The sequence below is a fragment of the Enhydra lutris genome, unplaced genomic scaffold (assembly GCF_002288905.1).
Source record: "Enhydra lutris kenyoni isolate GAN:26980312 unplaced genomic scaffold, ASM228890v2 scaffoldscaffold30, whole genome shotgun sequence".
Lineage (NCBI taxonomy): Eukaryota > Metazoa > Chordata > Mammalia > Carnivora > Mustelidae > Enhydra > Enhydra lutris.
The window spans coordinates 10,727,485-10,748,171 of NW_019154114.1; the positions used below are offsets into that span (position 1 = coordinate 10,727,485).

General features: G+C 44.2%; 1 protein-coding gene across 3 annotated transcripts in view; it reads right to left on the bottom strand.

Moving 5' to 3' along the window:
* Positions 1 to 20,687, bottom strand: part of LOC111152772 (WD repeat domain 59) — a 92,640-nt gene that overhangs the window by 31,297 nt on the left and 40,656 nt on the right. For all 3 annotated transcript variants that reach the window (XM_022511400.1, XM_022511401.1, XM_022511402.1), the window contains 9 exons: positions 19,855 to 19,932; positions 17,819 to 17,975; positions 14,494 to 14,573; positions 12,995 to 13,127; positions 12,735 to 12,859; positions 10,851 to 11,015; positions 7,968 to 8,063; positions 7,679 to 7,835; positions 7,138 to 7,207 (listed from right to left, as the gene is read on the bottom strand). In XM_022511400.1, the coding sequence (XP_022367108.1) occupies positions 7,138 to 7,207; positions 7,679 to 7,835; positions 7,968 to 8,063; positions 10,851 to 11,015; positions 12,735 to 12,859; positions 12,995 to 13,127; positions 14,494 to 14,573; positions 17,819 to 17,975; positions 19,855 to 19,932 (1,061 nt within the window). The remainder of the gene's footprint in view (positions 1 to 7,137; positions 7,208 to 7,678; positions 7,836 to 7,967; positions 8,064 to 10,850; positions 11,016 to 12,734; positions 12,860 to 12,994; positions 13,128 to 14,493; positions 14,574 to 17,818; positions 17,976 to 19,854; positions 19,933 to 20,687) is intronic.

Here is a 20,687-nt window from a genome sequence, read left to right on the forward strand (position 1 = left end):
AATATTGTTAAAATGTCCATCCTACCTAGAGCAATCTACACATTCAAAGTTATCCCTATCAAAATACTATCAACTTTTTTCACAGAGCAGGAACAAACCATCCTAAAATTTGTATGAAATTTTAGCCAGAGCAATGTTGAAAAAGAAAACCAAAGCGGTGGCATCACAATGCCAGACCCCAAGATCTATTTCAAAGCTGTACTCGAGACAGTATGGTATGGCACAAAAACAGACACAAAGGTAAATGGAACAGAATAGAGAGACCAGAAATGGACCCTCAACTCTATGGTCAACTCATCTTCAACAAAGCAGAAAAGAATGTCCAATGAAAAAAGCCTCTTCAGCAAATGGTGTTGGGAAAATTGGACAGCCTCATGCAGAAGAATGAAACTGAACCATTTCCTTATACCACACACACAATAGACTAAAAATGGATGAAAGGCCTCAATGTGAGACAGGAATCCATCAAAATCCTTGAGGAGAACACAGGCAGCAACCTCTTCGACCTCAGCTGCAGCAACATCTTCCTAGACACACCGCCAAAGGCAAGGGAAGCAAGGGCAAAAATGAACTATTGAGAGGGCGCCTGGGTGGCTCAGTGGGTTAAAGCCTCTGCCTTCAGCTCGGGTCATGATCCCAGGGTCCTGGAATCAAGTTCCACATCAGGCTCTCTGCTCAGCAGGGAACCTGCTTCCTCCTCTCTCTCTGTCTGCCTCTCTGCCTGCTTGTGATCTCTGTCTGTCAAATAAATAAATAAAATCTTTTTTAAAAAAATGAACTATTGAGGCTTCATCAAGATAAAAAGCTTTTGCACAGCAAAGAAAACTGTCAACAAAACCAAAAGACAACGGACAGAATGGGAGAAGATACTTGCAAATGACATATCAGATAAAGGGCTAGTATCCAAAATCTATAAAGAATTTGTCAAACTCAACACCCAAAACACCTTGATTTAATCCAATCAAGAAATGGGTAGAAGACATGAACAGACATTTTTGCAAAGAAGACATACAAATGGCCAACAGACACATGAAAAAGGGCTCAATGTCACTTAGCATCAGGGAAATACAAATCAAAACCACAATGGGATACCACCTCACACCAGTCAGAATGACTAAAATTAACAAGTTAGGAAACAACAGATGTTGGCAAGGATGCAGAGAAAGGGGAACCCTCCTACACTGTTGGTGGGAACGCAAGCTGGTGCAGCCACTCTGGAAAACAGTATGGAGGTTCCTTGAAAAGTTGAAAATAGAGCTACCCTATGACCCAGCAATTGCGCTACTGGGTATTTACCTGAAAGATACAAATGTAGGGATATGAAAGGGGAACCTGCACCCCAATGTTTATAGCAGCAATGTCCACAACAGTCAAACTATGGAAAGAGCCCAGATGTCCATTGACAGATGAATGGATAATGAAGATTATATATATACAATGGAATATTATGCAGCCATCACTAAATGAAATCTTGCCATTTGCAACAACGTGGATAGAACTAGAGAGTATTATGCTAAGCGAAGTAACTCAATCAAGAAAAGACAATTATCATATGATCTCACTGATGGAATCTGAGAAACAAGGCAGAGGATCATAAGGGAAGAGAAGAAAAAATGAAACAAGAGGAAACGAGAGAGGGACACAAACCTATCTCCTAAGGGAGATAAGAGACTCCTAAACACAGGATGCCTGCGTGGCTTAGTTGGCTGGGCATCTGCTTTCAGCTCAGGTCACAATCCGGAGTCCTGGGATCAAGTCCTGCATCAGGCTCCCTGCTTGGTGAGAAGCCTGCTTCTCCCTCTGCCTGCTCTACCTGCCTTCCTCCTGCTTGTGCTCTCTCTCTCTCTGTGACAAATAAATAAAAATCTTTATGAAAAAAAAAAAGAGAGAGAGAGAGAGAGAGAGACTCCTAATCTCAGGAAACAAACTGAGGGTTACTGGAGTGGAGGGTGATAGGAGGGATCGGGTAGCAGGCAGATGGACACTGGGGAGGGTATGTGCTATGGTGAGCGCTGTGAATTGTGTAAGACAGATGAATCACAGACCTGTACTCCGGAAACAAGTAATACATTATATGTTAATAAAAAAGGGGGGGGGACAGTGTTGGCATACAGAGAAACCTATAGATCAAAGGGGAAAAGTAACAGACTCCAGAAACAGACCCACAAACAGGGTCAACTGATTTTCAACAATGATATCAAATGCAATTTTATTTAAAGTGGGAGGTTGGGGGGCGCCTGGGTGGCTCAGTGGGTTAAAGCCTCTGCTTTCGGCTCAGGTCATGATCCCAGGGTCCTGGGATCGAGCCCCGCATCGGGCTCTCCGCTCAGCGGGGAACCTGCTTCCTCCTCTCTCTCTGCCTGCTTGTCTGCCTGCTTGTGATCTCTGTCTGTCAAATAAATAAATAAAATCTTTAAAAATAAATAAATAAATAAAGTGGGAGGTTGGGGGAACCAGGTGGTGGGTATTAGAGAGGGCACAGACTGCATGGAGCACTGGGTGTGGTACAAAAACAATGAATACTGTTATGCTGAAAATAAATTTAAAAAAATGATTAAAAAAAAGAAGAAAAAAAAAAGAAAAAAAAAGATTTTATGTACTTATTTGAGAGAGAGAGAGTACAAGTGAGGGAAGGGGCAAAAGGGGAGGGAAAAGCAGATTCCCCACCAAGCAGGGAGCTCAACACAGGGCTTAATGCCAGGACCCCAGGATTGTAACCTGAGCCAAAGGCAGAGGCTTAACCAACTGAGCCACCAGGTATCCTAATGCAATTTTTTTTTAATCAATGCAAATTCAATGAGAAAATTCCATTTTTTTCCTTAAATGGTGCTGGAATAATTATATATCTCAATTGAAAAAAGTGAACTTTGGCCCCTACTCACATCATAGACAAAAATTAATTTGAGATAGACTATAGGCTTTATTTTTTTTTTAAAGATTTTATTTTTATTTATTTGACAGAGAGAGAGAGATCACAAGGAGGCAGAGAGGCAGGCAGAGAGAGAGAGGAGGAAGCAGGCTCCCTGCTGAGCAGAGATCCCGATGCGGGGCTCGATCCCAGGATCCTGAGATCATGACCTGAGCCGAAGGCAGAGGCTTTAACCCACTGAGCCACCCAGGCGCCCCAGACTATAGGCTTTAAATAAGGAATCTAAAACTATAAATTTTTAAAAGAAATTGGAAGAATATTTTTGTGACCTTGGGTAGGCTAAGTTTTTTTTTTTCTAGAACACAAAGGCACTAATCACAGAATTTTTTTAAGTGATAGACTGGACTTCATCAAAACTAAAAACTTCCTGGGGCACCTGGGTGGCTCAGGCTCAGGAGCCTCTGCCTTCGGCTCAGGTCATGATCTCAGGGTCCTGGAATCGAGTCCCGCATCAGGCTCTCTGCTCAGCAGGGAGCCTGTTTCCTCCTCTCTCTGCCTCCCTCTCTGCCCACTTGTGATCTCTGTCTGTCAAATAAATAAATAAAATAAAATAAAATAAAAACTTCTTGTTTATTAAAAATCATTAGGGAAGGAGAAAGATAAGCCACAGACTCAGAGAAAATCAACACATACTTCTAGGAAAGGATTTACAACCAGAATAAAATATTACCACAATAGAGCACCTGGGTGGCTCAGTGGGTTAAGCCTCTGCCTTCAGCTCAGGTCATGGTCTCAGGGTCCTGGGATCGAGCCCTGCATTGGGCTCTCTGCTCAGCAGGTAGCCTGCTTCCCTGTCTCTCTCTGCCTGCCTCTCTGCCTACTTGTGAATTCTCTGTCAAATAAATAAATAATTCTTAAAAAAAAAATTACCACAAATATGTAATAAGAAAAATAGTCCTAAAGAAATGGGCAAAATACTTGAACAGGCATATCACAAAAGAAACCCAATTGTTCAATGAGCACACAAAAGCTGCACAACATCACTAGCCATTACCTTGATGAGATACCACACACCCACCACAATGGCTAAAGTTGAAAAGACTGAAAACACCAAATTTTTGAGAGAATGTAGAGCAACCATGTGGTAATTTTTATTTTATCAGGCCCCAAACTGGAAATAACCCAGATATCCCTCAAGAAGAGAATGATAAATAAATTGCATTATTTCATACAATGGAACCGCTGACATATATAGCTATATGGATCCATTTCAAAAACATTAAGTTGGGGGCACCTGGGTGGCTCAGTTGGTTAAGCAGCTGCCTTGAGCTCAGGTCATGATCTCAGAGTCCTGAGACTGAGCCCCACATCAGGGCTCCCTGCTCAGCGGGGAGTCTGCTCCTCCCTCTCCCTCTCCAACTGCCCCCACCCCCGACCCATTCTCTCTCTCTCAAATAAATACATAAAATCTTTAAGAAATTTTTGAAGAACAGGGATGCCTGGGTGGCTCCATCAGTTGGGTGGCTGCCTTCAGCTCAGGTCATGATCCTGGCATCCTGGGATTGAGTCCTGCATCGGGCTCCTTGCTCCACAGGGAACCTGCTTCTCCCTCTGCCTCTGCCTGCCACTCTGCCTGCCTGTGCTCTCTCTATCTCTCTGACAAATAAATAAATTAAAAATCTTAAAAAAAATTTTTTTTAAAAACAAAAACATTAAGTTGAACAAAATAGGTAAGACACAAAATAGCACATGCTGCATGACAGTCTGCTTAGATGAAGTTCAAGCACAGGCAAAACTAGAACTACAATGATGGAAGTCACAAGACGGGTTTCATCTGCGTGAAAGGACAGGCAACCTTTGCTCTGTATCCTGGTCTGGGTGCTGGTCATCAAGGCATGCAATTCACATCCGTGTACTGTGAATTAGACCTCAGTAAAATGCTGTTCTGATCCGAAGTCCGGATACTCATCTTCTGGTTTCCCTTTGAGAGTAGATGATTGATTTTTAGTACAATGTTTCAAATAAGAAACCCCAAGCAATGTACGGGGTCTCTGACATGTAACTCCCCAGTCCTGTCGGCCAAGGTCTCATCTGCCTGGGTTACTGCAAAGACTGGCAGACTCTCAGGAAAGCAGGAGGTGAATCTCCTTTCTTTCCTGTAAATATGCTGATTCTATTCCAACCAGCACACCCAGGTGTTTGCACCGGGAGGGCTTCCGTGTTATCCTGGTTGCTACACTGCAGAACCAGAAGTCTACATATGCAACCGGTAATATTTAAGCTTAAAAAACCAGTGGTATGGGCGGGGAGGCTGCACATGTGTGGGGACAAGGGTATGTACCCAAACTTCCCACTCAATTCTGCTACACATTTAAAACTGTTCTAAAACATAAAGTTGATTAATGAAGAAAAAACACCCTTTACAATATGCCTCAGCAATTCCTCTCCTAGATATGTACCTGGGAAAAATGAAAATCTAGGCCCTCACAAAAATTTGCATACAAATGCTCCTAGAAGCATCATTCGTAATAGCAAGGAAGTGGAAATAACCCAAATGGCTATCGACTGATGAATAAAGAAAGAAAAGGTGGCATATATGTATGATTGAATATTATATGGCAATAAAAAGAAAGGAGGTTCTGATACGTGCTACATGTATGAGCACTGAAAACAAAACACCAAGTGAAAGAAGCCTGTCACAAAGGGCCACGTAACTATATGATTCTATTTATATAAAATGCCCAGAATAGGCAAATTTACATGCAGCCATCACTATAGTCAATTCTACAACATTTTTAATGACCCCTAAATGAAACTGTATCCCCAACCTGGCAACACTCCCAGGTCCCCCATTCCTCCAGGGTTAGGCAAACACTATCTACCTTCTGTCTCTGTCTGTGAATATATAACAATTATTTTAAATGGGTCAACTATATCCTGTGTGAATTATATCTCAATAAAACAGTAAAAACATAAAAAACAAGTACACGAACACACACACACACACACACACACACACACCCCCCCCAACAACCAGTAGTAATAATAGGAAACACAGAGGAACATGCCAGCCATTGTTCTAAATGCTTCTCAGGGATTTACACATTTAATCTTCCCAGCAACTAAAAGAGGCAGGTGCCAGGATCATCCCCAAGTTACTGTTGAGGAAACTCAAGCCCAGTTTAGTAATTTGCCTAAGGTCACAGAGCAGCAGGGCCAACATGAGGCCCCAGGGGCTTGGCTCCAAAGTCCACATTCCCATTTGCTACTTAGATTGCCTCTTAAAAATAGACCAAAACAAATAAACCAAAAACCCCCACACAGAAAAATAACGGAGACCAGACAGAAAGCATGTTGAAATGCTAACAGTGACTCGCCAAGGAAAAGGAGAGCTTTCAAATTTTAATTTAAAACTTCCATATTGTGAGTTTTTCCAACCACTTAATGTCATTTTTAAAAAAATTTAACATGTTTCAGTAATGTTAGGAGTGCCATACTGGCGCCGTGGACCAGCAGATGATTTTTCATTACTTTTTATTTTTTTTATTTATTTTTTTTTTTTAAAGATTTTATTTATTTATTTGACAGACAGAGATCACAAGTAGGCAGAGAGGCAGGCAGAGAGAGAGGAGAAAGCAGGCTCCCCGCCGAGCAGGGAGCCCCATGCGGGGCTCGATCCCAGGACCCTGGGATCATGACCTGAGCTGAAGGCAGAGGCTTTAACCCACTGAGCCACCCAGGCGCCCCTACTTTTTAATTTTTATTCAATGTTCAAGTGATACTTTAGCAATAGGGGAAAAGCACATTAAAAAAGAATTTGCTTTGTGTTGACAACAGCTTTTTTTTTTTTTTAAGATTTTATTTATTCATTTGACAGACAGAGATCACAAGTAGACAGAGAGGCAGGCAGAGAGAGAGGGGAAGGGAAGCAGGCTCCCTGCTGAGCAGAGAGCCCGATGCGGGACTCGATCCCAGCACCCTGGGATCATGACCTGAGCTGAAGGCAGTGGCTTTAACTCACTGAGCCACCCAGGTGCCCTGACAACAGCTTTTATCAAACTACTTCTGATGGTTTGGTAGTAACTGGACCTCCCAAATCTCAGCTTAGTGGCAATTTCATGAACCTCATCTTTCTCGAATAAATCTTATAGTGGGTATTTACTGAAGAACTAAAAGCACCTGTCCAAAGACAAACTCTGCACATTCTCAGACGTCTGCCCACTTACGGCCCCGTGAACACAGTGGACATCTGCATCTCTCAGGCTCACCTCGGAGTAGGTTCTGTTGGAGACACTGCTCGATGCATCGTCATTGGCCTTGTGAAATACACCAGATACCCTGACAAAGGAGACACCACATGTGCACATCAAGGTCAATGAGCTGCACGTGGGAAATCCTAAGGCTGCCCCGGTTAGCTCTGACTGTAGCCATACATAACAAGGACAAGGGTCAGAATCTCTAGGATCCAGGAGGGATGGGATGTGTGTGGCATGGAAAAAATCTTCCCAGATACTTTATATTTCTTTTCTAGGGGACCTGTCCTGTGTTGAGAATCAGGGATCTGAATAAGACTCAAATTCATGCTCATGAGAATGCAAAAAATTAAAACTGTAATTCTGTTGAACATTCTTATGATATGTCTGCAGAAGTTAATTCGGCATCAGACCATTTAACTCTACAGCAGAGTTCCCAGGAAACAAAACCAAATGACAATTTCCTGACTTCTCTGAGATTTCTTTATAGACTACAGGACATTCTGGGCTTCTTACTCTCAAAATCTAGAATCAGAGAACCAAAAAAGAGACCCACCTGCTCCGCAGAACCTGGCCCCCGAAGTCCTAGGGAAGGGAATATTGGCATCCTGGTATGACCCGTAGGCAGTGGTCACGCGGGCAAATGTTGGTAAGGGTGGAGTGACGGAGTTTGGGAGTGCAAAGGGGTTGCTGGAAGTGCTGTCTTCTTGGTTCTGAAATTTAAAAATTAACAGAGTAAAACCCACAAGCTGTCTTAAAGCTGACTTACAAAATACGGATACATTAGTTTGGGGAGGAAGAAACAAAACGGAACATCAAAGCAGAGGTTGGTAGGAGAATCCCACCACAAAAGACTCCAGGCAGGAGACGAGCTGGCGCAGGCAGGGCTCCAAACAACTCTGGTTTCGTTTCACTTTTTGCAGAGAAGTGTCTTTCAGGATCTAGAAAAGGCACGAAACACAGTCAAGAATAGCAACATTCCCTCTCCTGATTCACTTTTATTCTTCAAAGCAGTGGGAAGTCGTGAAGATGCAGGGAGACAGGAGCGTGGCTGTGTCTGAGGCTTCCAATGAGGCATCCTCCTTCCCACCTGCTCTAGAGGCTCACAGAGCAGATTCGAGAAGCTCTCTCTTTAGCCAGGGCAGGCATGGTTTGAGAGAACATGTTCTTTTTTTTTTTTTTTTTTTTTGAGAGAACACATTCTTTCCTGTGAATTCTACTCCTTTCCTCTCCTTCCAGCTGAACCCCCACCCCCTCATGAAAATCTCAGGATCCCAGAAGTAATACCCAATACAAGCCAGGGTGAACAGATTTCACTTCAGTGGAAATCACAACGTATCTTTTTTTTTTTTTTTTTGCTTCTTTAAAAACACAAATCCTAACATTTTAAAGCACATGCTGTAGACATAAACCAACATACATACTGAAGACAGGCGTGTTAACTGGGCTTGTGGGGTGCACTACAGAAGTCATTACCCACGGGGGCTACACAGCATGTGAAGAGAGGTTAAGTCTGAACTGAGATGTGCTGGGGCGTCTGGGTGGCTCAGTCAGTTAAGCGTCTGGCGTCAGCCCAAGTCATGATCTCGGGGTCCTGGAACTAAGCTCAGCTTCAGGCTCCCTCTGCTGCTCTCCCTGCTTGTTCTCTCTCTCTCAAATAAATAAAATCTTAAAAAAAAAAAAAAAAGGAAAGGGCCAGTGTCAGCTGCTAGGCGTGCTGAATTGAGATGTGCTGTAAGTGTAAAATTCATACCAAGTGTTGAAGATTTAGTACAAAAAAAAATGATGCAAACTCTTGCAATAATTTTTATATGGATTACATGTTGAGATGAGAATACTTTGCATATATTGGATTAACTAAAAATATTACTGAAATTAATTTACCTGCTTTCAATTTTTTCTTTTTTTAGTGTGGATACTAGAAAATTTTAAATTACGTGTAACCTGCATTCTATTTTTATTGGATGGCACTGAATTAGACCTTTAAAGATACCTCTTAATCCTATCATTTTTATAACAATAGCAACATCTATGTTTTTTGTATGTGCAAATAAGACAATGAAATATTCAAATTCCAAGTACAGACAGACAAAAAAACAGACTCATAACTCTAGAGAACAAACAGATGATTACCAGAGGGGAGGTGGGTGGGGACAATAGATGAAACAGGTAATGGGGATTAAGGAGTGCCCTTGTGATGAGCCCTGAGTAATGTACAGAATTGCTGAGTCACTATATTGTATACCTAACACTACGTGTTAATTATACTTGGATAAAAAAAAAAAATTTCCAAGCACAAAATGTACCTATATAACAAAATCAAAGTAGCATTTGAGAGATCCTTACACCTCTTGAAAAATTTCTTGGTTACATATCTCCCTCCAGGAAGATGGGTCAAGTGTCTATGATAGAAACTAGGCAAAGGGTGAATAGCGTTTGGGTCATCTTGGTTTGTCAAGACATTTCAGTTATTTCACTCATGATACTGCTCAAACTGAAAAAGGTGTACCATGCCCAGCTCGTGGGGCATTTTTTTTTTATTTAAAGATTTTATTTATTTATTTGATAGACAGAGATCACAAGTAGGCAGAGGCAGGCAGAGAGAGAGGGGGGAAGCAGGCTCCCTGCTGAGCAGAAAGCCCGATGTAGGGCTCAATCCCAGGACCCTGGGATCATGACCTGAGCCAAAGGCAAAGGCTTTAATCCTCTGAGCCACAAGGGGCACTTTTAATAGAGATTCTGCCTTATCAGCTCTGCACGAAAAGCAACTTTCTGAGTCCACAGGAGCAAGGACCAGATGCCAGGCTATCCCACCTCCATTCAGGCACTGCCATCCCTTCAGACATCTCACCTGGACAGCTAGCCAGCCTCACCTGAGCATGGCACCACCTCCTTCCGTGAAATGAATTTTTTAAATTTTTTTATTTTTATTATTTTTTTAATTTTAATGTTCTGAGAATTCTTTTTTTTTTTTTTTTTTTTTAAGATTTATTTATTTGTCAGAGAGAGAGCACAAGCAGGGGGAGTGGTAGGCAGAAGGAGAAGTATTAGGAGAAGCAGGCTCCCCGCTGAGCAAGGAGCCCAATATGGGGCTCAATCCCAGGACCCTGGGATTATGACCTAAACTGAAGGCAGATGCCTAACCAAATGAGCCACTCAGGCATCCTGGAATGGATTTAAAAGAAAAAAAAAACAAAAAAAAACAGAACAAAGACCTGAGCTGAGATCAAGAGTTGGACACTTAACTGACTGAGCCACTCAGGCATCCCTTGTTTTCCGATTATAAAATATCTTTTAGCTTCAGAATACACCTAGCCTACTGTTCCCAGATAAATGAAAATGTACTGCAGGGTTCTTAACCTGGGATTCGTGCAGAGCTTTAGTGAGATCTATGAGCTGATTATATACAATGACAGAACTACAACTATTTACACGCAATATTTCTAAGATTATATAAGGCATCTGTACAAATTTCTCTGGGGAAGGGTCCGTTGTTTTCATTTAATGTTTGAAGGGGCTCCACGATCCAAAAAGGTTAAGAACCACGGCCCTGACGCTTTCTACAGACAATGAAGTTAACAGAGAAGCACATCCGCACAGATGGGACTTTCAAATCTCATCTACTGGAGCTTTCATTCAACTTGACCACGCAGCTTAAGACGCTGATGCCCACGAACAGACGTTTCCTCTTACGACACTAAGGAGAATGTGTAAACAGAGAGCCCTACCTTTAGCAGCTTCGCTTTCATCGTGGATGTGATGGTTGTAGGGTTGATAAACTGGAAGGAAGGGGCAGCGTTGTTGGGGTACTGCGCAGGGAATTTCACCAGCATCTTGACGCGGTGGCCGCTGCAGTGCACTGACACCGTGCAGCTCCTGTCCGCCGCGTCCATCTGCAGGCAACAAAGGGGCAACAGCTTAGGAGAGGAACCATCGGGCATCTCCGGACACAAATAAATTTAAACAAGCTGACTGCAAGCTCGAGGTTCCCGGGACCGGGGCGAAGGGAGACTTTCCAGAGACAAACCAATTTGGAAGACTGAGACAACTCGTGTTCAAGACAGATTTTTAATTTTAGCACTGATTTAATAAGTTCAAAGTATTGTGACTTAAGAAAGCTTCAGCCTGAAGCTGTGAGGTAGACTGAAACTTGTTATATTTATTTTGAGATGAGAAAAGAGAGCAGGAAGAAGTGAAATACCGGTCTGAGTTAAAAAAGCACTCCTGGGAAAATCCACGGAGACAGCAGATTAGCGGTGCCCGGGTGGGGGTGGGGGTGCCCCCCCCCCCCGCAATGGACTGTGACCATGAATGGGTAAAGGGCCTTTTAGGGATGATGAAATGATGAAAATGCTTTGGAATTAGGGGTGATAATGGCAGAGCTCTGTGACTATTCTATGAACCACCAAATTATACACTTTAGAAGGGCAAACTTCATAGTTACGTGAATTACATCTCAGTACTTTTAAAAAAGCACTCCTGGAAAAGGAATCAAGACCTCCTTCTTAAACTAGAATCACTTGGCTATCCACACCGTTCTCACGTGTTCTCAACAGAGGGGTATGATCTGAATTGATACAGATAATCAATTAATCAAAGAATCCTTTCTCTCTCTTGATTTCTCGCACTGCCAACCAGAGAAGGCAGCTGCAGTAGAGCAAAGAAAGGCACACACAGGGGAAATCTGGAGACAGATTCAAACAGCTGCTGACTTCAGACAAGTCATGACATCCCTTAGTGTCAGCTTCCCCTCTGTGAAGTAGGGATAAAAGCATGTATTGCAGAGTTGTTTTAAAGGCCAAAGGAAGGCACCTCATCCAATTTTTGACTGCAGCTCAGATCATGAGTTCAGGGGTATGAGATGGAGCCCTGCCTTGGATTACGTCCTGGGCATGGAGCCTGCTTGGGATTCTCTCTGTCCCTTTGCCCCACCCCCACCCCCCAAAAGGCCAAAGGAGATAATTATGCATACACACATATCCATACCTGTTAGTTGAATCTAGGCAAAAAAAGAACAAAATCAAGCTTCAAAACTCAGACTCAGTTGTCTGAAGGAAAGCATTTCAGTATCTCCCCAAAAGGAAGAGAGTAAACGTCTCCATGTGTTAAATGAACAAAGAGGTTCGATGACCTTCTTACTATGAATCTAAGTCATTAAGGAAATGACCAGCTTTAAGGGAAGACAGTACAGCAGAGCACAAAGAACCTGGGGGCTGGGGGTGGGGGTCTGGGGGTCAGGATGTCTGGCTTTCAAACTCAGCTCTGCCACTAACTCTACCAGTAACCTTTGCCAAAGCACTAAGCCTTCCTGGCTCTAAGTAACTTCACACATGGTAAAACGAGGTGTTGGAGCAGCTAGGAGGATTTCAACACACATGAGCATCAGTTTACTCCTCAGTTCATCTGACGAGAAAATACTACAGTGAGGCTATAATTTGCATTTGCAAAACATCTATTTCTCTAGAAAACCTAGGAAATAAAAAAGCCAGCAGAGAGGTTCACTTGTTGGAGCAGCAAAGCTCTCTGCTAGCCGAAATGAGAGCTGGAGGAGTCCCCTCGCCCACCGACGGCCACCAGCCAGCAGGGGAACGAGGTGGTAAGCCAGTGAGCACCTCCACGTTGACGTTCCGGATCTGCACATTGATCAGGGAGAACTCCTGCTGCAGAGTCTGCGGGAGTCCCAGCTGCTCCGATTTCTTCTCTTCCAGGATACTGCTCGGGGGGTCTTCCTTTAAGACTAGCAGGAGAGAGAGGTTCTTTAGTTGTTGGCAAACACTTTTGAAAACGGGTCTGAGGGCCGTTCTAGGGTATGTGCTGAAACTCTGAGATGCACAGGGGGCACGTCACCTGAAACACCTGTCTGACCAATTACCTTCCTCCTCCCCGTGGCTCAGGTTGTGCTGGTGATCTGTATCTTGAGCGTGCAGGGTCTTCTCTGGTTCCGGCAGAAGAGAAATGCTCTCAATGAACTCATCGACACCATCTAGTATGTCATTTGCACAAAGCTGCAACAAAGGGTAGAAGATCTAGGTCCACAGAAGTCAGTGGAAATGATCTCCATGTCTGGTTAGGGTTCTGACTTAAAAATGGGAAGCACAAAAGCTAAAGGTGTCAGCCAAAAACTGATCAAAATGGGCTTTACCCACTACCAAATCTCCCTGGTTAAATACACAGGAGTGAGAGTTTCAGCTACCCTGGAAATTTTTCATCCTGTTCCAAGTTTATGCAAGCCTCAGAAAACATTTTAAATTCCAAGCCTTTATGGAGTTGTTCAGCTAACCCAAGACCAAAAATGAACAAATGGTACTTTCTGTAAAAAATATACTTGAAAGGCAGTAAGGTGAGGATATTTGACCCAAATGCTCAAGAGTGACTTTGTACTGAGCAGTGCTGCAGATTTTTTTTTTAAGATTGAAGGACTGATGGATCGGCTGATTTTTAAGTAATTACTACAGCCAACGTGGGGCTTGAACTCAAAATCCTGAAATCAAGAGCTGCATGGGTCCTGGGGCACCTGGGTGGCTCAGCCGGTTGAGTGTCTGATTCTTTGGTTTTAGCTCAGGTCATGATCTCAGGATCATGGGATTGAGGCCCACATCAGGTTCCATACTCAGCCAGGAGTTTGCGTGTCCCTCTCCTTTCCCCTCTGCTCTTCCCCAGACAGGCGATCTCTCTAATTAATTAATTAACTAATTTTAAAAAATCTTAAAAAAAAAAAAAAAAACAAAGAGAGCGAGAGAATTGCATGTTCTCGTTCCCAGGTTTTGGCACCCAAAAAAAAGGAGCTGCCTGTTCTACCAACTGAGCCAGCCAGGCACCCCCGTGCGGGAGGCCACACGAGGACGCACAGTTCCTATCTGTAAGGCACATCGCCACGGAATGGAAAAACCGTGTTGAGGCAGAGCACAGCCAGGGCCACAGCAGTTCACACCAGGTACCAACCACTGTGGTTCACGTAAGAAACAGGTATCATTTATAGGGCAAAAATTGAAAAGGGCTTCACAGGACAGGTGCCGCGGGTGGACGTTAAGGGCTCTGAACACTGCAGGTAAGGTCAGACGTCCCAGTTCAGTTAGAAGAAGAGAAAGAAATGATGCCCACAGGCCGTCTGCTCGGTAGGCTGCCCACACTCTCATGCCGGGACCAGAGAAAAGGCGGTCAGAGGCTCTTGACGCTTAAAAGTGCCCAACGCTGGAGTTGGCTCTTGAAGCCCTGAAAGCCTCAGTGTAGCCTCCACACGCCACTCGGCCAACAGCAAGTGTTAGTGAATGCCTCTCACGCATCCTCTGACTCCAAGTACTCAGGCCTGTACTTTCTGTAAGTTGCGAGCACACCCAGGCGCACTCCTCCACGACAGTGCTTAGTACGTACCCTCTGCATCTGGGAATCCACCCGCCACATCCTCAAGGTCTGATCCCGTGACCACGTAACCAGCTGGTAGTCCTTGGACCCTAGAAATCACCAAATAAGAATCCTGGAATTTTTTTTTTTTTTTTTTTTAATTCGACATCACTTTTGCTACAGGTTCCAATGGGGCGAGACTCCTTCACCCATCCAGTCAACAAAGACTTGCTGACCCTCTTCTAGATGCCGGGCACTGCTCCAGGTGCTAGGACAAGCAGGACTGCTACAACGTCTGTCTTTACAGATCTCACAATCCAGCGGTGGCAAGAGAAGAATAGATAAATACATAATAAAATGTGTGGTAGGGATAGTGTTATTTAAAAAAAAAAAAAAAAAGAAGAAGAAGAAGAAGAAACAACAACAACCAGGATAAGAGAACTGATGGCGAAGCTATTTTTAGATAGGCCTCCCTGAGGAAGTCATATTTGAGCAGAAACTTAAATGAAGTGAAATGATATCTGGCAGCCCAGCAGGTGAAGAGGGACGCTGGGATTTAACGTCACATTGAACTTTCGCCTCCACAAATGTTCCTCCTTTTATACGCTCCAGAGGAGCTGAGCGTGAATACGATTTTTGTGAAATGAATTGCTTTAAATGCATAATGGAATCTTACCACTGAAAAGAATTCTTTGGTAAAGAGAAGCACCTCTTTATGAAATGGATAATCGATCTTGAGTGTTCTTAACTGACTGAGTTATATTTTCACATGTCACATCTGGTCAGAGGGAAATTATTCCAAAATCACTTAGGGAGCTTTATGAAAAGATCAGGGCACTTCGGAGTAATTAGGTCATATCTAGAATCTCCTTTACGGCCATCCTTAGAGGGCAAAGAATTTAGAAGAGTTTAGAATTGAATTTCATCCAATTCCTTCATTTTACAGGTGGGAAAATGGAGGTCACAGAGAACATGATGGGTCCAAGCTAAAAGGGTAGGTAAGCGACAGAAGTTCCTTCTCTGTGTCACTGCCCTCAATCGGGCCTTCAATCCCTCAGTGTGTTACCGTATCCTTGTGTGTGCGTAACAGGCACAAGTCTTCTGAACAGCTGCCTGCCAGGAGTCCCCCGGCCGACCCCGTGCAGACTCAGGTTTACATCAGCAATCGTCTGCCTCCACATCTGGCTTCTTTTCGTGTCCCTGACTATGGAGAAAAGTTATCCCTAATTCCGTTCTAATCCCAACCCCTCTACCACTGCCTCCACCCCCATTCCCTCTCACCCTCACAAGGCCCTAGCTTTCCCACATACCCATTCTCTTGCATCCTCTCCTCACCCTCAGAGGGGGAAGGCAGCGGCTCTAAGATCAATTCAGTCTGCTCCTTGCCTGTGAAGGGAACTTCAATCACAAAACCAGTTCCTGCTGCCTCTGTCCAAGCTGCCTTACAATTTGGCCTCTATCTTCAGTCTGCTTCTGGAACTCGTCTCCTAATAATCACATCGCTTCCTATTTGTACAATTAAGGGCTTTTCTCTTATTCTACAAGGTGATCCTTCAGCAATATCTGAAACCAGTGACTGGCGCCTCCTTCGTGAAACACCCTTGCCCCTTGGCCAGGACACCCCGCTTCTTCTGCTAGCTCTCTAGGAGCTCCTGCACCACAGTGAAAACCCAAGTCAAAGCTTGAGATAACCCAGTAAAAACTAAGAAGACATGGCAGTAAAATAAAACGAAGTGGCAACGGTTGAAAAAGAAGTAAAATACAAGAAATGTGCGGGGGGATTACATTTACGAAAGGTCCAACAAGTGAGCTGAAGCCATTTCAGGGGCCGCGTAAACGGGTGGTAAACAATAAAAAATAAGAACAGCAATCACTCTCATAAATATGAGGACAGTGTTTCCTTCTGGGGAAGGGACAGGACTGTGGTCCAAGGCTCGAGCAATGTTCGCTTTCTAGACCATGGTGGTAGTTACACAGATTTTCTCTTCCAAATTTGTAAGACTGTACAGGTTTTATGCAACTTTCTAGACAGATGATATACTTTGCAAGAAAAAGGAATTTGAAAAAATACCTGTAACTTGCACTCAGAATCTCACTACTGACTAGATAGTCTCAATTTACACAATTCACCTTGCCAGCTTACAGATGACAGATAACTGAAAGCGGGTTGCTAGAAACTTTTCGTTTCAAGCCAAAACTACAGGCCAACCTCTCCCTGCCAGACCACAAGAAACGACATCATCTGTTTACTATGGCAAAATGCAAGAGATGAAGATGAAAGCCAAAGTCATGCATGCAAATTGATGGGATAAAGACCAAGCAGCCTCATGTTTCTAGAAGCAGGGATATTTGGGAAATAAAGATGAGAAAATTAAGAGGATGACCAAAAGAGTCCCTTCAAAAACTATCCTGGAAGAGAGGCTCATGAAGGTCACAAAGAAGCCGGGATAAGATGAGCGCTCTAATCCCAGGTCTACCCAAGACCTTTCCTGGGACTCTGGACAGGTCACACCACTCCACTGCCTGGTTTTCCTTCTTTAACACAGAAAGACCAAGAAATATGCTTCTGTTCCCTAAAACCTTTAGATATCGTGACAATAAGATCTCAGGAAAAGAGAAGCTGCTACTAAGTTTGCATGGTGAGTTGGTGGAGAAGTGAAGGCCAAGGGCTTCTGACTCCATTACACTTGACCTTGCATTGGTCAGGGCTGGCTAGACGAAGCTGCAATAATGAACAATGCCCAAATCTCAGGGGCTTAAAGCAAGGACACCTTGCTCACGGGTGCAGCTCCAGCTGGAGTTCTGCCAGCTGTGGTGGCCGCAGCAAAGACAGCGTGTAATTGTACAACGGCTGCTAATGCTTCAACCCAGAAGAGATCGCATCCCTCTGTTTATGTCTCATGATCAAAGCAAGCCATGTGGCCAAACCCATCTTCAAGGAGGTGCAAGATAAAACACCACTATGTGTTGTGAAGGGAACTAGGAACACGTGGTGGGCAGGGTGCTGATGGCGACCTCAGGTCTCCTTCCTCCCCAGAGTGGCAAGGAGCGAGCATCAGACTTCTGAGGACTGTGACCCCAGAGATAATCCAACAGCAAGTCTATCCATCTCTTACAGATCTCTTCCGTGCAGGTGAGAGATGGCACTGAACCTATGAGAAGGGACACTAGCTTGGGACAGAAGCCACAGGCACACACCCCTTTTCTCATCTACAGTGAATGGTGGCAGTCCCCGACTCTCCCATTCCTCAAGCCCAGTGCTGAGGGGTCTGCGTCCTCCACACTGGCCCACACAGGCAACCCCACTGGAGCTGCTGTTGAACAGGGCTCAGAAGGAAATCAGGCTCCCACTCACCCTCCTTCTGCTTCCTCCACTGGAACTCCAGCACCACGTCATCGTGCCCCACGAAGGTATGGACCGGGGTGTTCAAGTCAAAGACATTCCACAAGAGAAGACTGTTTTCCCTCCGAAGCTGGGGGACCATCACAGTCACCAATCCATTGCTGAAAGGCTACGGCAGGAAAGGGAAAAGCAGGTAATTATTCCAGGGAGAGTCAGCTGAATCTTGGAATTACCAAGGCTGGAATGCTTTCCTAACTAACATAAATGAGATGATGGAAGGCCCCAACCCATCTGGGGAAATGTTTTCCAAATACCGTAAGTTAACCATCCTTCTACTTTTCTTTTGCATTTATTCTACTTTTTCCTGTGCATGGAAGGGACCACAGCGAGTAAAAAAATAAAGCTAAGCCAAATACTTGGAGAACTTGAAATTCTAAAATAAGCAAACGGCTCTGACTGCTGCACACCAGAACACTCTGTTTCACATCCAGAGCGAGTATGCAAGACACGCTGGGGAAAACCCCAAAGCAGCGGGCGGGATTCTTGCCATGTGGAAACGCACCAGCAGCACGGCAGCCACACGAAGCATCACCTTCCCACGCCCCCCCACCCAAACCACAGCTATTCAGAGGGAAACCCTCCAATCTCAGGACTGGCATGCTTTACCTATCGACACCTCATCCGCTAGGTAGCAAAGGGGCCCACTGGGTAAATAATCAGACTCTGTTCTTGAAGGAATAAACTACGGTCACCTAAAAGCACATTTATCTTCACTTTCCCTCCTGGCAGTACTCCTGGACTTCTCTGTTTATTTTTTAAAGTAAACATATTAATCCAGAGAACTATTTCAATTCATAAGAACAATGTCTGGTTTCTTGACAAGCACTCCCAGATGCAAAAGCCACTTAATACCTAAATTATCTTCTATGTTCCACAGCGCGTCAGAGTGACAGCCTAACACATAAAGGCAGCTTTATTCATCTCTGTGCGCTCCCTTTCAAGTTGACAATGAAGAAAATATATTATCTCTGATCAGAAGTTATCAATGTGGCAATGGAAAAACTGCTGAAAGACTAATAGCTTTATTCTGCAGCATTTTATGGTTTATAAAGCATTTTCACATACCATTTCTCAAAAGGAAAGGCATATTGTACATGTGCTAAATGCCACTGAATTGCATACTTGAAAATGGTAAATTTTATCACAATAATAAAAAGGAAGGCCTGGTAAAAATTATTATTCAGATGCTACAGAGAAGGAAACTATTGCTCAAAAGCATCCAGCAGCTTGCCCAAGGCCACACAAAGATTAAATGGCTCATTGCAAATACAGAAACAATCTAAGTGATCTAAGTGTCCATCAATGGATGAATAAAGGGGTGCCTGGGTGGCTCAGTCACTTCCAGTTCGAAGATGAGCAAGTTCAGGGGATCGAATACACAGCCCGGGGATGATTGTTAATAACACTGTATTATATTCTTGGAAGTTGCTAAGAAAGTAGATGTTAAATGTTCTCAATACAAAAAAGAAATGGCAATTACGTGATGTGACAGAGGTATCAGCCAACCCTGGGGCACTAACAGTCTTGCAATATCAAATCCATGGGGGTATACCTTGAACTTACACAATGCTACAGGTCAATTACATCTTAATAAATGTTGGGAAAAAATTAAAAGGCACCAACGGGCCCAAAACCCAGGTCTTCTGAATCTAAAGCCAGATTTCTTTCTACCATGGTCCACTGACTGCAAGCCGCAAACCCTCTGGCCCCGTGTCCCCCGCTTTCCCTGCCAGTAGTGACCACCTCCAGGGGCCCGGCCTCCCAGGCTATGGTCAGCAGCTCTTGCACAGGTTGTTCCCCAACATTTCAAGGACAAGTTTTTAAATACATACCAGCTTTTATGCCATCATTACTGCCTTTGTCCCACCCCTCAGCCAAGACAGAAAGAGAAACTGCCTCACAAAGAAAATAAGAGAAAAGGGTCCTTGACCCCCATGTCTGGACACTAAGGGGAAGCTCCCCAGCAGGAGGTGGGGTGTCCCACTCACAGTGTATCTGGCCTTCCAGACAGGCACCTGGCAAGGGAGAATACTGAGGTATTTCCGAGGCTGGCGGTAATCCCAGAACTAGAAGAAAGAAAACAGGGTAATTTGTTAAACAGATGCCATTAAAAAACCCAACAACTGGGGTGTCTGGGTGGCTCAGTGGGTTAAGCCTCTGCCTTCAGCTCAGGTCACGATCTCAGGGTCCTGGGATCGAGCCCCGCATCGGGCTCTCTGCTCAGCAGGCAGCCTGCTTCCCCATCTCTCTCTCTGCCTGTCTCTCCACCTACTTGTGATCTCTGTCTGTCAAATAAATAAATAAAAATCTTAAAAAAAAAAACAAAACAAAAAAACAATTGAAATAAGCACAGCCTGCGGACCCTCCACTCTCTGTCCTCGGTGTGTCCCGGGCAGCGCTGCCAGCCAGGGGAGCAGGGCAGACACACAAACCTTTCCTATATATCAACATTACAGGAGAATTTCCCAACATCACCAGGACCAGCCCTTGGGACCAATCAGCTTCAGCCCGCCTATTAAACGGGCCTAGAGATGAAAGGTCAGAGTGACAAGCTTTCCCCCTGTGTCACTTTTATACCATGCAGGGCAAAATAAGAACTAACGACAGACAATGTGCTAACTACTTACTGCATTTCAGACGAGCTGAGAGCTTTAGGTTTTGTTATCCCATTTAATCTTTGCAACAACCAAATTAAGGATGTCATTCAGTTATTTCTCAAATGTAGAAGCTAAATGACGAAACAATCCAGCTTGCCCAAGGTCCCACAGGGAAGAGGTGGCTGTTTGGACACCAACGCACTCACATACACGGTCACCCGCTC